The following is a 17641-nucleotide window of genomic DNA, read 5'->3' on the forward strand; positions in this document are numbered from 1 at the left end:
ACATCCAATCAACGATTTGGGTGGCGTGGCTTAAAAGACACACTAGTATGATGCGTCTAACAGTAGGATGACAATTATCCACAACTTTTGCTTGTAGGGGACTTCTAGTAGGACTTTAGGAGAGACGGTTGGTTTCATGGATCTTCTAGATCCGATCCGACAGTAATTTTAATCTGATCCGTCTGTTATGGATTTATTTCAGGGTCTGATTAGGTTCTGAAAAATTTACCGATCGTAGATATTATAAAAGTTGAGGAGTGATAGACTGAAGGGCATCCTTGCAAAAAACAGTTACAAGGGCGCCCCCACTGGCCCATAGCAAGAAAGTGCATTTATGATTAGCATGATGATAAATTCGCACCCCTATAAAAAGGAGGGTGTGTATGGCAGATTTCAACGCTTTTAACGTCAATTCACATTAAAGGGGTGAAAATATCCTTAGTGAGTGTGAATTTATCATTGCCTATAGTTGTTAATTTCATTTCCATATTGTTCTTTTGTAACCTTGTAAATGCACTTTCTTGCTATGGACCAACGAGGGTGCCCTGGTAACTGGTTTTTGCAGGGGCACCCTTCAATCTATCATTCCTCAAGCAAGTGATATGATAAACTGAAGGATGCTCATCAAGGTGGCAAAGGGACCGCGCCAGCACAGCCCAAAATGCTACAGTGAAATGGGCCGTGCCGGGCTTGGTTGGGCAGCCCGGCACGGCCCGCTAGCCCGGTTCCCCCTTTTAGAAAATGTAATTTTTTTAAAAAAAACCCGAAAAATATCCCCCAAAAGTTGTTTCAAACGGCTAGTTTGGGGGTATTTTCATTCAAAACATATATTTTTCATAAAATCCCGAAAATACTCCCCAAAAGTTGTTTCAAACAGCTAGTTTGGGGGTATTTTCGTCCAAAACATATATTTTTCATAAAATCCCGAAAATACCCCACCAACAACTCTTTTTTGGATATTTAAGTCATTTCGATTCTTTTACCAAATTACCCCCCAACAACTAGTTTTGGGAGGTAGTTTTGGATTTTCATTGTTTAAATCTTTTACCTTCCTTAAATACCCTCCTCAACAACTCTTTTTTTTTTATATATTTAAGTCATTTATATCTTTTACCAAATTACCCTCCCCAATAATTAGTTTTGGGGGGTATTTTGGATTTTCATTGTTTACATCTTTTACCTTCCCTAAATACCCTCCCCAACAACTTATTTTTGGATATTTAAGTTATTTCATGTCTTTTACCAAATTACCCCCCCAACAACTAGTTTTGGGGGGTATTTTGGAAAGTCAAAACATAACCTACCAAATCCTATAAATACAACTTTCCTCCTCTTTCATTTCTCACCAAAACTCATTCTCTCTCTCTCTCTCTCTCTCTCTCTCTCTCTCTCTCTCTCTCTATTCTCTAAACTCTTCAATCAACTTCGCTCTCTCCTTAATCAACTCTCCCTCTCTCTCCCAATCAACTTCTCCCTCCCTCTCCAATCAACTTCTCTCTCTAGTTAGTAGCACTAACTACTCATCAAGAGGGTGGCGATTGGTGATCAACAAGAGGGTGACATTTTGCTCAAATAGGTTGAGGTTGGTACCCATTTAAATATTTAATTCTAATTCTCCTTTCACTAATTTTTTTAAAACCTCTCTTAATAGCCGATTCGGAAAAAAGTTTTCTACTCCAACATTGGCCATGACAACAACCAAGTCATGGGCAATGATAAGTTAATGGAAGCTTGTTTTGGAGGTCAGTGGGTGAAGATGAGGTAGAATTGGAAGTCCAAAATGAACCCAACCTTAGTGCTAGTGGGAGTCAAGCTCCTTCTGGCTCTAAAACTAAAAGAGGTAGAACTTCACTAGTTTGGTCTACATTTAATCGTGAAGAGATAAAACGTCCCGATCGTAAACATTGTAAAAGGAATCTTAGTTGTAGTGTTTCCGGTGGAACGGGCCACTTAAGAAGGCATGTCGAATCTTGTGGTAAAAAGCATGGATCATTAGACCTTAGACAAACCCAACTAAGTTGCACGTCTAGTACATTAGGAGCATTTTCCTACTCTCATGATAATAATAGAAGAGAACTAGCCGCATATGTTATACACTCAGAACAACGATTTATTTTTCGAGAAGATAAATAAACATGCTTTAAATCAGACATGCTTCCGCAGTAGAGTTACTTTAAATCCTGCTTTTAAAAGGGTACATAGAAACACTATAAAATCAGACAGTTGTAAACTTTTTAATGAACATAAGCAACAGCTAATTTTATATTTTTAAAAATTTAATGGGAAAATTGCATTTACTTCCGATATTTGGAGTACAAAAAAGGGTTTATCATATATTTGTATAACCGCACACTATATCAACTGTAATTGGCTTTTAGAAAAAAAGAATTATTAGCTTTAATCTTATTGAATTCTCACATACTGGAAATGCTATATCGACACATATTTTAAATACTGCTCGTGAATATAATATTACAAAAAAATTTCTACAACTCTAGATAATGCTAGTAATCATACTTCCGCAGTAGAGTTATTAAAAACTGCTCGTGAACCGGCACGGCCCGCAGCATGGCACGACACGGCCCACTAGAAATTTTGCCTTTGTTTTTTTTGAAATTTTTTGTGTTTTCTCAAAAATACCCCTTAAAGTTAGAAAAAACGACTAATGAGGGGGTAATTTCATAAATTACATTGTGTAATTTCTTGTGTTCCAAAAATACCCTTCCCAACAACTATATTTGGGGGGTACTTTAGGGATTACACATGTTTTTACTAAAATAACCCCCCAACAACTATATTTGGGGGTACTTTAGGGATTACACATGTTTTTACCAAAATAACCCCCTCCAACAACTATATTTGGGGGGTACATTAGTGATTTTACTTGTTTTTACCCAAATAACCCCCCCCCAACAACTATATTTGGAGGTACTTTAGGGCTTACACATGTTTTTACCAAAATAACCCCCCAACAACTATATTTTGGGGGTATTTTGGTAACTCATTATATTGCAAGTCTTATAAATATCCCTCCCCCTCCTTTCATTTATCACCCTCAATTACTCTCTTATTACTCTCACTCTTATTGCTCGCTCTTTCATATTGTTGTGGGGTCTAGCCCCATGATGTGGGCCCCACATCCCACATATATTAGAAACCTATTAATATAGGTAAGAAGAGACCTTTTCTGATTGAAAAAGGGAAAGTGCCGTATGTGGGTGTGTTGCCGATTGGGGGAAAATACAAAATAGTGGGTTAGTGTGTGACGTTTTGTAGAAATGTGCAATAAAAAAGGAAAAAGAAGGAAAGAAGGAAAGAAGAAAAGAAGAGAGAAAGGGAGAGGGAAGAGAAGAAGAAGAAAACTAGGGTTTTTCTTGGTGGCTCTTTTAGAGGGTTTTGTGTGGGAAGAAAACCAAGGCTTGGGAGCGTTCTTCTTGGAGATATTCACCGTGCCGTTGGATCCTCTCGTTGCACGGAGACTTCGCGAGGATTTGGATTTATTCGACTTGAAGATCAAAGTGGGTAATTTTTGGTGAGAAAGTGGGTTTTACTGTTCGCAACTAGGTAACCCTTTATCTCTCTTGTTTCTTGTATTAGTCTCAAGTTTTGGGTGGAAAACTTGAGAGAAAGGCGTTGTATTTCTTATTTGATTAGTGGATATTTCGTCGGTTTCACCCTGTGGTTTTTCCCTCTTCTTTGGAGGGTTTTCCACGTAAATATGTGTATTCTTTTGTGTGATTGCTCTCTTGTTGGTTTGGTTTCTTTAATCCACATATTTATTTGCTTCGTAATTAAAGTGGGTTTTCTTCGGCGAAAAACCCCAACAAGTGGTATCAAAGCTGAGGGTGTTTGGAAGCATAGTTGTTTGTGTGGATTGAGATGGAGAGTTCTACGAGAACCATAATTAAATTGACTGGATCAAATTGGATGATTTGGAAACCAAAGATGGAGGATATTCTTTATTGTAAGGATTTGTATGAACCCATTGAAGGTGATAAGGCCAAGCCGACTGGCATGTTCGATAAAGATTGGCAAAAAATGAATAGAAAGGCTATTGGACATATTAGGCAGTGGTTGGATGACAGTGTGTTCCATCATGTGTCTAATGAAACATCTGCACATTCTCTTTGGATAAAGTTAGAGGGTCTTTATGAGAGAAAGACTGCTGGAAACAAAGCTTTCATGATTAGAAAGCTTGTGAACCTGAAGTTCAAAGAAGGTGGTTCGATTGCAGAGCATCTGAATGAAGTTCAGAGCATAGTGAACCAGTTGTCTTTAATGAAGATGGTGCTAGATGATGAGTTGCAGGCATTGTTACTTTTGAGCTCGTTACCTAACAGTTGGGAAACTTTAGTGGTTTCACTTAGTAACTCTGCTCGAGATGGTGTGCTTTCCATGAGCCAAGTAACTAGTAGCTTGCTCAATGAAGAGACTAGAAGGAAATCAATGGGTACAGACCATGCACAGGCTCTTGTCACAGAGAACAGGGATAGAAGTAAAAGCAGAGGGTCACAAAATCATGACAAATCCAGAGAAATGTCGAATTCAAGAGAGAAGAAAAAATGCTTCCACTGTGGCAAAGAGGGCCATATAAGGAAGAATTGTTGGGTTTACAAAAGAGAACAAAAAGAAGGTAAAAATCAGAAAATTAATGATGATAAAGACACTACGGCTACCGTGTCTAATGAAGATGTGATAACACTCTCTTTCGGAGAAGAAGAGTGTTTACATGTTGCAGATCAGGGTATAGAGTGAGTTGTTGATACAGGTTCTTCTTATCACGCTACTCCCAATATGAAGTTCTTCACTTCATATAAAGCTGGAGACTTTGGTACGGTGAAGATGAGCAACACTAGTCTCTTAAAGATTATTGGAATTGGTGATGTGTGCATAGAAACCAATGTTGGGTGCACCTTGACTTTGAAAGATGTGTGACATATTCTTGATTTGAGCCTTAATCTGATTTCTGAGATAGCCATGGATATGCAAGGTGATGAAAGCTACTTTGGTAAGGGAACATGGAAGCTTACCAAAGGTTCACTCATTGTTGCAAAGGGGAAGGTTTGTTGCACATTATATAAGACTTATGCAAAAGTGTGCAAGGATGTGGTAAATGTTACCAAAGAGAGTTCTCCTAGCTTGTGGCATAAGAGGCTTGAAGACCCTAAAGGTAAAAGTGTGGTTGATCGTATTATTGATCTTACATCTATTTGTTCTCCATTCGAGAATGTTACACATGGGGGAGAAGTGCAAGAAGATGGTAGTGATCGTGGATCAGATGCAGGTGGTCATGATACTGTGATAGATCATGAGCAGGGGAAGCAGCCCCCACAGACAGAGATAGTGGAATCTCAGGTTAGAAGATCTACTAGAGAGCATCGACCATCAACGAGATATCCCACCTCATATTTATTGGTTGCTAGTGAGGGGAGTCAAAAAGGTTTTAGGAGATACAATCTCATAAAGGCAAAGAATATTGGGCAGTAGTGGACTTGATTTTCAGGAACCGATGGATCCGTGATGTGATCGAAGTGTGGTTGGTGCAGTTGAAAAAGATTCATTCTTCGTCTGATATGATGCCTAAGGTTGTTTCCCAAGGAAAGCTTGAGCTATGCCTAGACATAGCTCGCATGGACTCCAAGTGAGAATCAAGGATGGTATCTCCTCTTCATGGGTCTGGAAGGGGAGATTGTTGTGGGGTCCAGCCCCATGATGTAGGCCCCACATCCCACATATATTAGAAACCTATTAATATAGGTAAGAGAGACCTTTTCTGATTGAAAAAGGGAAAGTGCCGTGTGTGGGTGTGTTGCTGATTGGGGGAAAATCCAAAATAGTGGGTTAGTGTGTGACGTTTTGTAGAAATGTGCAATAAAAAGAAAAAAGAAGGAAAGAAGGAAAGAAGGAAAGAAGAAAAGAAGAGAGAAAGGGAGAGGAAAGAGAAGAAGAAGAAGAAAACTAGAGTTTTTCTTGGTGGCTCTTTTAGAGGGTTTTGTGTGGGATCAAAACTAAGGTTTTGGAGCGTTCTTCTTGGAGATTTTCACCGTGCCGTTGGATCCTCTCGTTGCAGGGAGACTTCGCGAGGATTTGGATTTATTCGACTTGAAGATCAAAGTGGGTAATTTTTTGTGAGAAAGTGGGTTTTGCTATTCGCAACTAAGTAACCCTTTATCTCTCTTGTTTCTTGTATTAGTCTCAAGTTTTGGGTGAAAAACTTGCCAAAACTTGAGAGAAAGACGTTATATTTCTTATTTGATTAGTGGATATTTCGTCGGCTTCGCCCCATGGTTTTTCCCTCTTCATTGGAGGGTTTTCCACGTAAATCTTTGTATTATTTTGTGTGATTGCTCTCTTGTTGGTTTGGTTTCTTTAATCCACATATTTATTTGCTTCGTAATTAAAGTGGATTTTCTTCGACGAAAAATCCCAGCACATATTACTCTCTCTAATCTTCTATCTAATTACATCAAATTCTCTTATTACATCCAATTCTCTAATCCTTCTCTCTTATTACTCTTTCTAATCGTTCTTTCCGTTACTCACTTCAATTAATGATTAAGAAGAAGAGATTAAGGAGGTGCTTAACAACTTGCGGTAATTAGTATTCAAGAAGGTGCTTAACAATTCCGTGGGCTATTCAAGCAAAGTTGAGGTATTTAGAATTTATTTTTTAAAATTTACTTATAGCCCATCTTTGTAATTTTTTTAAAATGGCCGGTTCAAGTGACCACTATTTTCAACCAAATGAAATTATGGGAAATGATGAATTACTGGAGGCTTGTGTAGAACCTTGGAATGATGATATATACACTCAAGAATCCGAATATCCAATTGCTTCTGAACCTACCTAAGGACCTTGTAGTACTAGTGGGAGGCAACCTCCTAGTACTAAAACGTCTAGAGGTAGGATTTCACGAGTATGGAAGTTCTTTACCATTAAAAAAAGAAGGATTCTAAGGGTCTGTTCAGTTGCGCGCAGGAAACGGAAAGGAAAAGGAAATGACGTGGCAGAAAGAAATGGAAAGGAAAAGAAACTGCTAAGAAAGCAGTAGGAGTGCGCATTCAGTTGCCAAGAAACGGAAAAGAAACAGTAAAGAAACAGCAGGAATGTGCATTCAGTTGCCAGGAAACGGAAATAAAACAGCACAGAACATGTTCTTTACCGTGCTAAAAGTCTGGATTTACAACCGACGTTTTTTTTTCGAGGAGAATGTGCATTCAGTTGTTACTTAGAAATGTGCATTCAGTTGCCATGTTCTTTTTGAGGAGAACGTGCACTGAATCGATTTATTTTACACTTCAGGCTTGGCTGTGGTGGACCCACTATTTTAACCTATGTTTTGATGAGTGAGGCCCACCATCAGACTCATGCATAAGATGGCGTAAGATGGGTATGCGTCATTGACAATCTCCACCCGAACTCATGCTTAGGTGGAGTCCACCATTTGATGTATCCCATGCCTGGACATAACTTTTACACCATATGCTTTGCTGGTAGGGCCCATTATTTTGTGTAGCAAGTTGGGGCCGACCATCATGTTTTGATGAGTGGTAGCCATTGTTTTGTAATGAGATAAGGTCCATCATTTTACCCTTTTATATATTTAACAGGTGGGGCCATCTTTTTACACATCATGATTTTGAGAGACCATAATTTATAGCCAATTTGGAGAGGAGGAACGAACCACCATCTTCCCTTCAAATTCTGATTATGTGGGGCCATCACTTCATGCGTAAGAAAGCTTTATTCAAGATAAACTCGAAGGAATAAGAGATAAAGAATGAGAGTTATGAGAACTCTCAAAATTCATTCTAATCTCTGAGTTGTGCAATACGTTTGAGAGATTTACAACCGTGGTGCAACCTTCCTAAAATAAATCGTTTCCGTCATTTTTTTAGACACGCGACTTGCACGTTCTCCTCGGAAAATAAATCGATTCCGTGCTAAAAGCTCGGATTTACAACCGCGGAAATGAGGCCAACACGTAGGATAAAAAGGATTCCACGTCAACTTCGCGCTTTCTTTGCGTTTTTCCTATCCGAGTAACAGAACGACGTTTTTAGTGCTTTTCCGCGGAAAATGTACCCATTCTCCTTTCCGTTTCCATTTTCCTAGCGCAACTGAACAGACCCTAAGGGAGTTTTAGAAGATAGGGCTATTTGTAAATTATGTAAAAAAGATTTTAGTTGTAAAAGTAAAGGTGGAACAGGGCCCTTGGCAAGGCATTCCGCTGTTTGTAGTGCAAAGCATGGGTCATTAGACCCTTAACAAACCCAATTAAGCCTCACTTCTAGTTCATTAGGAATTTTTTCTTATTCTCAAGATAGGAATATGAGAGAACTAGCATTATACATCATACAAGATGAGCAACCATTTATTATGGCCGAAACTAAAAGATTTGAAAAATATATTAAAAAAGTTCTAAATCCTGCTTTTAAAAAGTGACTAGAAATACTATAAAATCATATTCCTTTAAATTATTTATTGAAAGCAAAGAACAATTGATTTCAAGTTTTAAAAATTTTAATGAAAAAATTGCACTTACTTCTGATATTTGGACTAGTAAACAAAATGAAGGCTATATTTGTGTAACAGGACATTATATTAATTCGAACTAGCTATTAGAAAAAAGAATACTTAGTTTTACTTAATTAGAATTCCATCATAATGGTCATTCTATATCAAAATCTATATTATCTACTGTTCACGATTTTAAAATTCAAAATAAAAGGTTTTCTATTAGCTTCGATAATGCTAGTAATAATACTGCATCAATAGGGTTATTAAAATCTCAATTGGAACCTATTTTAGATGGACAACTATTTCATATTAGATGTGCAAGCCATATTTTAAATTTAACTGTACAAGATGGTTTATCGGAAATTGCACAACAGATAGAGATTATTAAGAATTGTCTTCAATTTATTCAGTCTTCAGGGCATAGAAGACGAGAATTTAAAGCTTTATGTAAAAATTTAAAAAAAAACTATAAAAAAATTCCCTTAGATATTAAAACTAGGTGGAATTCAACTTATAAAATGTTAAAAGCATAATTTGAGTTCAAAACTATAATTACAACATTTTGCCAAGAACATATGAATCCACCTTGCAATCATACTATATTTCTAGAATATTGGAACAATTGTGAAATTATTGCAGATTTATTAGAAGTATTTTTAAATGCAACTAATCTTCTTTCTGGTGTTTACTATTTAACTTCACAATTAATTTTGGGTCAAATATATAAAATTACTATTTATTTTAAAAACAATAGATTGAGATTGGTAAATGGAAGTCTACTTCATTGAATGGAGGATAAATTTAGAAAATATTTTCAAGAAATTCCTCCTTTATATTTTTTAAGTACAATAATAGACCCAATGATCAAGTTACAAGGTTTATAGGTCATTTTAGATGCATGCTATGAAAACGCAGGTATTGGATCTGGGCATAGTATAGATGAGATTACAAATTTATTACATTCTATGTATGCATTGTATGAGATAGAATATGGACATAGAAGACCGAGTTCTTTACAAAACTACCAACCTAGAAATAACCCACTCTGGTCACTAATAAATAAAAAAAGACCTAGAAATAGTGCTAGTACATCTTTTGATGAGCTATCATTATATCTGGGAAATGATTATTCAAGTTACCTTAATCCTGATGAATGGGAGAGTTTTGATGTTTTGACATGGTGGAAAGAAAATGGAAAAAGTTATCCAGTACTATCCACCATGACATGTGATCTACTAACCCCCCAGTGTCCACAGTAGCATCGGAGTCTACTTTTAGTGCAGGTAACAGGGTCTTAGATGACACACAGAGCAGAATGTCACAAAAAACAGTAGAAGTATGCGTGTGCCTCAAGGACTGGTTGGATGCAAATGATAGAGCACAAGACAGAAGAGAAGATGACTCAACCGACTCACATGAAGAAATATGAAGATTCGAATTTTTAAGTCGTTAATTTCTACTTGTACTTCACAATGTATTTGTACTTCATTTTTTTCTTTTTTTTTTGTATGTTAGTGGGTTAGAGCAATGTTCTATGTTCTCTCCTCTAATAATTTTCTATATTAATAAAATTTTAAGGTGCCGCCCGGTTCCTGGATAAATATTCCGGGCACAATCGATCTTTGTTTTTAAATTACTTGCAATTTGACTTGCAAATTTTTCATAAATGACTTGCAAAATTTTCCAATTTTTTCCAACAAGTGCATTCTTGGAATTTCGAGAAAAATTCCAGTAGAAAAAAACATATTCTCGAAATTCCGAGAAAAATTCCAGTAGAAAAAAAAAACATATTCTCGGAATTCCGAGAATACACTTGTTTGAAAAAAAATAATCGCTACGTGCCGGCATGGCACGACACACCAAGGCAGGCCACTAGTGGGCCGTGTTGTGCCTAACCCCCATCCTTTGGCATGCCGGCACAGCACGGCCCGTGACCAAATCGTGGCGTGCCGGCACGGGCCACGCTGGGTCGAGAATTTTCGTGCCGTGCACGGCACGGCCCGTTTGCCACCTTGAATTGAAACCTATTTTAAGTGAAAAACTTTTTCATATTAGATGTGCATGCCACATTTTAAATTTGGCTGTGCAAGATGGTTTAGCTCTTATTGACCTACAAATAGAAAACATTAAAAATTATCTTGCATTTATCAGTTCTTCAATGTCTAGAAGACAAAAATTTGCAAAATTATACAACACCTATGGAAATTTTTTTTATAAATTCAAATTAGATGTTAGACATAGGTGGAATTCAACTTATTTAATGTTCAAACATTGCATTCTATATAAAACTTTAATTCCATCATTTTGTAATGAAAATATACCTCAACCTCTCCGTTACACTGCATGTCTCGCAGATTGGAATGCCTTTTAGGGTTTCGTGAGTTTTCTTGAAGTTTTTTTATACTGCAACTAATGCTTTTTCTTCTGTTTACAAACCAACCTCAAACATAGTTATGAGTAACAAATATAACATTACACTTACTTTAAAAAAAAAGAATTGCACAACATGAATAAATAATTGAAGTCATGGAGGCTAAATTTAGAAAATATTTTAATGAAATTTCACTTTTATATTCCTTAAGTACAGTAACGGACCAGGCATGTTTGCCATGCTCATGTGAAAACCAAGGTACAATAGCATCCACTAGATCCAATGGTGTGCCCTTGCAGCTATATTTTGGCAAGGACACCCTTCAGTTTAGCTATCCACCTAAAAAATACAATGGAGCTTACAGGATTGGGTGATCTAAAGCTTTTAATTTTGTGGGCCCAACATAGTTAGGCTCATAGGCTGTGCCCTAAAAATCCTCTCCATAAGATGATCATAACCTTCTGATTTATGGATGTTTAAAATGGACAGCTTAGTATATAAATCTTATACAGCACAACCTTGGGGTATGTTTGCCAACCATGAAAAAACATTTCATTAAATTTTCATCAATCTACTTGTTGAGAGGGACCCAAGGGCAAGAGACATAGGGATTTGAGAGGAAGTAAAGTAGTCATAATTCATAAATACACTTGAGGGGACTGGCTCAGGGAAGAAAAGGGGGCGAATATATCACTTCATATAATTATCTAGCAATGTCTAATGTTAATTGTATGCATGGGATTAGTTGGAAGAGATAACCAAATCTTTACCTCCCTCTTAAAATGGGGGTTTTTGTTGGTTGAGATTCGTTAGAAATGGCCCCTGCTTTGTTTAAAGCTCTGCTTATCGGCTATGGAACCCCGAGGACCAGTGGGTGTAAATATCATTTCTCTAATAATAAATGCTAAAGTGGAAAAAAGGAAACTATATGAGACTTAAACGACTCACGCAAAGGGAGATGCTTTGGAGGCTTGATCTTATAAACATCCACTGTAGATGGGTCGGGGTCAAGAATTGAGGCAATAGAGCAATCTTGGCCGTCAGATTGGTGGACTTGCTACAGATGGTTAAAACAAAAATGGACAACACTGACATGAAAAAAAATGATTAAAAGAAAGAGACTTTTACGTTCCTTCCTAAAAGACACTAAATGGGCCCCACTTCTGCCTTGCTTATGTGATCGGATCAGTTGATCTGAACCGCAACCATAGGTCCGGCCAAATGCTGTTGAGAACACCTTGATCGGATGATCCTAGGCTGTTGAACCATAAAGCCTTTTTAGGGTTCCGTCGAGAAAAGTTAAAACCGTTTATTTTGTGGAGTGTCATTAATGAAACAAGGGAATGTGGTTTTATTTCCCTCCATATGTCCAATGTATATAAATATAAGTTGGGGCAATACTATGACAAATTAAGTTTATTGATTAGTTCATGAGAGGAAAAAATATAGCAATCAAGTAGCAAATTGAGGATAGAAAGGGCTTGAATCTAGGGCTGCAACTCGAGCCGGGTAAAACCCTACCCGCATCGACCCGACCCGAAAATAGCCTGGGTCGGGTTCAGGTTTCATGGGTTTCGGGTCGAGCCGGGTTCATTTGTTGACAAATTAAGTTTATTGATTAGTTCATGAGAGGAAAAAATATAGCAATCAAGTAGCAAATTGAGGATAGAAAGGGGTTGAATCCCTTGAAATTACAAATGAGCTTTGAATAGAGGTCATAGATGCATTTCTCTGTCAAGAAGCAACCTTTTATGATATTTTTACAGTGAAATAAGATAAAGATTTGTACTTCACGTGAACAGGGGTCCTACTATAGCTGTCAAAAGATTTCTATGTTCACAAGGTTACCCTAATGGAGGGAAAAGGAAAAAAAAAAGTGTACCGTAGCTGTCAAACGTGACATGTGAATGATCGCCGTTGGATTTAATTTTTTTCAATTTTTTATAGCCAATGCCCGTGAATTTAGAAAGTCTATGTTTGATTCATTCGCTCGTTTAGGGGTGTAAAGGAGCCGAGCCGAGCTGAGCTGAGCTCGGCCCAGCTCGTTAAGGTCAAAAGCTCTGCTCGGGCTCGGCTCGGCCACGCGAGCTTGGCTTATATTAAGGGCAATGATATATTCACACCCCTCATCTTCCATGGACAGCCCTATCTAGTTTAATTTGACTACTTTTTTACACCACCGGGGGTGGTCCAAGTAACAAATGTGGTTCCATAAAAGAAATGACATATTTTGCCGCCTCCTTTCACTCCATAGACAACCCTTTTAGTGTATATATTAATATATAATATATCGGAAAAGTGACTGTACTCGGTCGAGTAGATAAGCTTATCTACTCGGTTGAGCTAAAAACAGTGGGGGCCAAAATTGTTTGGGTGATCCAAGCCATTCATTTGAAAGGCCCTTACCTACATAGGGTGTCCACAAAAAATCAGATCCATAGGATCATCCTAACCCATCCAAATGCGGAGGGAAAATGGGAAAAAATGGACAGATACAGTTTGTCTACAAATCTGCTAATTTTCCCTCCACTATTGGATGGGTTAGGATGATCCTATGGGGCTGATTTCTTGTGGACACCCTATCTAGGTAAGGACCTTTCAAATGAATGGTTTGGATCACCCAAAAAATATGAGCCCCACTGTTTTTAGCCGACCGAGTAGATAAGCTTATCTACTCGACCGAGTACGCTCACTTTTCCCATAATATATATATTTAAATATATTAAATCCTTAATGAGTCGAGCCGAGCCGAGCCGAGCCTAGCTCAGGCTCGGGCTCAGCTCGTTAAGCTTAACGAGCCTGGCAAGCTGGCTCAGCTCAGCTCGTTAAGGATTCGAGCCGAGCTTTTACTGAGCCGAGCTTTTACTGAGCCGAGCTCGAGTGAGCTTCCGGGTGCGAGCCAAAACTGACTCTCTTATTCAACATGCAGTTTACATTAGATTCGAGTATTTTTTTTTTAGGGATTTGCTAGGGACTATGACAAAAAGCATTTCACACTTGGGCAGTAGCATGTGAGAGCAGCCACACAGGCTCAGATTTTGTCCTATTCATTTAGTCATCTGAGGTGGCTGCTCTCACATGCAGCAGCCCAGGCGTGAAATGCCTTCTGCGATGGTGCCTAGCAAATCCCTTTTTTCGATAGGTAAGCTGGAGTTAGGCAGGACCCTACAGTGTATTAATATAAAACAAAAGAAAGATATTACAGTCGAGAGCAGAAAGTACCATCTCTATCCCTGTATCATAAAAAAAGAAAAGGGGAATACAAAATTTTCAAACTAATCCGGGGAAACCGGGAAAACAACGGGATTCCAATGATCTAATATATGCTGTGGATGTAGCTCAGTACTCAAATATCACTATCCTGCGCTATATAATGAAAACAAATTGAGTTGGGAAGTTTTTTTATCTTATTTTTTTTCAGTTTATTCTTAGGGCGATGATATTTTCACTACTACAAGGCAACAATGGGGAATTCCCCGAAAAGGGTGGAAGCTTGACGAAACAATACCGCAAGGATGTAGCCCTTGGGTCTTGAACTGAACATTTTACAGAAGAAACAATGCCGGTATCTAGAGAATAAACATCAGCTAAACAAAGCAAGATCTACCAGATGTATGGTTGAGAACAATCAACGGCAGGCACCACTATGTCTTAGTGCGTAGAATGTAGTTCAATGAGGTAACGCCCAATGAAGCATTCCTCTAATTTAGATAAGGCAGCTAAGGCCATGTGCATTCACCCAGCTTTTGGTCGATCCATACCCTCACATCTAGGACCCATGTTAGATCTCTTAGAAAACTCAAAAGCCAAGCTGATCAAATGATCTTAGCAATCACGAGAGTATGAAAGACTCAAAAACTACATGGAAGCAACAGAGCCCAATTGGCATGACTTTAGGCCATAAGAGATCCCAAATGCCTACACCAAAAGGATCACATGTAAAGAATCATATTCAACTTCAAAACCAATTGCATCCATACTTCTCCATACGCGTCTAACCTTTTATAGGAAGCGAAAAGCACTGTACACAATGAAAAATGATTGCTCATCTAATATCAAATCATAAAATGGAAAAATTCATGATGAAAAAGAGTCAGAATAGCATAACAATTCACTACTCTACACATAATTCCTTCATGGAAGACTCGATGTGGAGCGCCCAATTTAGACTGCTCCGATAATAAATTTTAAAAGTAAAAATTTTAACAAAAAACTTACGGGTTCAGCTCCCGCTAAAGCTAATTTATTCGATACCAATCACCAAAAAGAGGTAGTTTTTCATCAACATCAGCTAAGAGATAAAGAGAGACGAATACCAATTAGCCACCTCCGGATCCATACTTCTTCCCGAGCACAATCATCTGTAACTTGTCATAACCGGCTAGCACACCAGCACCGGCAATAGCACGGAGAATATTTGCACCTGCACCTTTGAACAGAGATTTAGCCCCTTCTTTTTGAAGGATCTGAGAGAATGCATCCATGGAGCTCTTGTACTTCACCGCTTCACCAGAGGTCATCATCATTCTTCTACGCACGGTGTCAATAGGGTAGGATACAAGACCAGCACCGTTTGTGATCACCCAACCAAGGGCGAAACTCGCGAAAAAGCTATCCTGAAATCACCGAACAAATAGTCCATACAATGAAATGAAGGGTAACCCCAACATGCAATTTGAAAGAGTATTTAAAATGTAGCAAATAATCTTTAGAGGTATCTAAAAAGGCCCTTTTCTTGGAAATCCATGATGGAGAGATTGCATGATTCCAAGACAGCTCTAGTTGCTATCATACAAATCTAAAATTTTGACTAACCTGCATCTTTCCCGTCAGAAGAACGGGCTTCAGAGAATCATACATTCCAAAATACAGACCACGATAAACTATAATTCCGACACATGAAATGTTGAATCCACGATAGAGCCCAGCAATGCCATCTGACTTTAGAGTTTTCCTGTAGACATCAACCAAACCATTGAATTGCCTTTCACCGCCCCCCTTTGCAGCCTTTGCATCATTCGCCAAACGGGTTCGGGCATAGTCCAGGGAGTAGACAAAGGAGAGGGAGGACGCACCGGCAGCACCCCCTGAAGCCAAATTCCCCGCAAACCATTTCCAGTACCCATCTCTATCTTTCTTGAAGTTAAACAACCGCTTGAAATAATCCTTGAATGCAAAGTTCAAGGCCTGGTGCAGATTTCAGTTTGTAGTAATCAGCATATATGGAAGGAAAGAGGCAATTATGAGTATTTTTTAAGAAGATTGGTTAAATTAAACAAGCAGAAATTACAACGGGGGAAGAGATTGCACCACATACAAGTTCTCACCAAGCACCCCCTTTTTGGCTTAGAAAAGGCACTTATAAGTTTTTTTTTTTTTTTTTTTTTTTTCTGAAATGGATAAAAATAACTTATTTGTCTTGCATAATTGTGATACTAAGGCCCTGTTCTTTTTAGATTATGACAACCGATTGTGAGTCCAGAACCAATTATTGGACTCAAAATTAAGGCCATGTTCGTTTCAGATCGTGACAACCGATTGTGAGGCCCCAAACCGATTATTGGACCAAAATTACATTTGATTTTGGTCCAATAATTGCAGACGACTTAAATTTTGGTACAATAATCGGTTTGGAGCCTCACCATCGGTTGTCACAATCTGAAACGAACATGGCCTAAACATAACGTTGAGTCAAATAATAGGTTTGGACTTACCAGAAGGTTTTAACCATTTCAAATTTAATTTTGAGTCCAATAATAGGTTTTGGACTTGCCAGAAGGTTTTAACCATTTAAAAAAAAAAGGTTTTGGACTCACAATCGGTTGTCATAATCTAAAACAAACAAGGCCTAAGGGAAATTGGATTATAAGTTGTAATAATCTATCTATATGTGTGATACTAATGTTACATATACCGTAACCTTTTGCAATTGTTGACTGTATGACAGTCAGTACGAATCAAATGTTCCAAGTGATTATACATTCACATGATCTTATCCTAGCACTATTTCTGACCAATAAAAAATATCATTAAGGTGAGGAATAAAACCAACACATCCAATTTATATTAGCATGAGGTAATTACATAGAGCAAGATAAAGGATCACGACAAGGGGGACACAGTTTCTATATCAGTTTATGCCAATATAACATTGTAGTAATTGAAAATAAGATCAGAATTAAGAATGATTGACAAAAAAAGGATGAGAGAACCAACCTGAGTGGGGAAGTAACGAATCACATTAGCAGTGTTCCCTCTCCACAACGATGCAACACCTTCATCCTTGATAGTTCTACTGAAACAGTCTCCAATTCCCTTGTAGGGTTCAGAAAGCCGACCAGCCTTGATCATCTCATCCTGGTTCTGGATCAAGAGCTTCACACGCTCTATAGGAGCGGCAGCTGTTTTAGATACAGCTGCCGAGACTCCCCCCATTAGAAAATCAGTGAGAAATCCAGCTAAGCCTTTCTCTGAAGGTGCTTGGACAAAGATAGGAGACACAGAGTTAACCACAGACACATTGTGGCTACCTCCCCATGCCTTAATCTCCAGTCCCCCGTTGCTATATTTCCCATTTGTAAAACGCCTGTTGTAGATAGTAGGAAGCTTATAGTAGCTACAGTTCCTAGACTGTAAATCTTGAGAGGAGCGGGAAATGAGATGGAATTGGCCAGCTTCCTTCTGAATAACTGTTGGGTCGTGAGGCCGATCAGCCATACCTGACAAACTGAAGATACAACTTTTAAAAA

General features: G+C 38.2%; 1 protein-coding gene across 1 annotated transcript; it reads right to left on the reverse strand.

Moving 5' to 3' along the window:
- Positions 1-14919: 14919 nt before the first annotated feature.
- LOC143845595 (ADP,ATP carrier protein 1, mitochondrial-like) lies at positions 14920-17641 on the reverse strand. The gene is made up of 3 exons (XM_077353975.1): positions 17109-17641; positions 15708-16079; positions 14920-15508 (listed from the first exon to the last, which is right to left on the reverse strand). Exons 1-3 carry the CDS (start codon positions 17607-17609, stop codon positions 15212-15214), a joined length of 1170 nt encoding a protein of 389 aa, XP_077210090.1. The 5' UTR covers positions 17610-17641; the 3' UTR covers positions 14920-15211.

This window comes from Tasmannia lanceolata, unplaced genomic scaffold (genome assembly GCF_043159265.1).
Source record: "Tasmannia lanceolata isolate RefF3 unplaced genomic scaffold, GAP_Taslan_0.1 ptg000015l, whole genome shotgun sequence".
Lineage (NCBI taxonomy): Eukaryota > Viridiplantae > Streptophyta > Magnoliopsida > Canellales > Winteraceae > Tasmannia > Tasmannia lanceolata.

Bases quoted from the DNA above. Each gene is read 5' to 3' on its own strand.
- LOC143845595 (XM_077353975.1), bottom strand. From the start codon at position 17,609: ATGGCTGATCGGCCTCACGACCCAACAGTTATTCAGAAGGAAGCTGGC. The intron at 16,080-17,108 runs GTTGGTTCTCTC...AATCTGCACCAG, and splicing joins TTCGTTACTTCCCCACTCAG to GCCTTGAACTTTGCATTCAA. The intron at 15,509-15,707 runs GTTAGTCAAAAT...CGGTGATTTCAG, and splicing joins TTCTGACGGGAAAGATGCAG to GATAGCTTTTTCGCGAGTTT.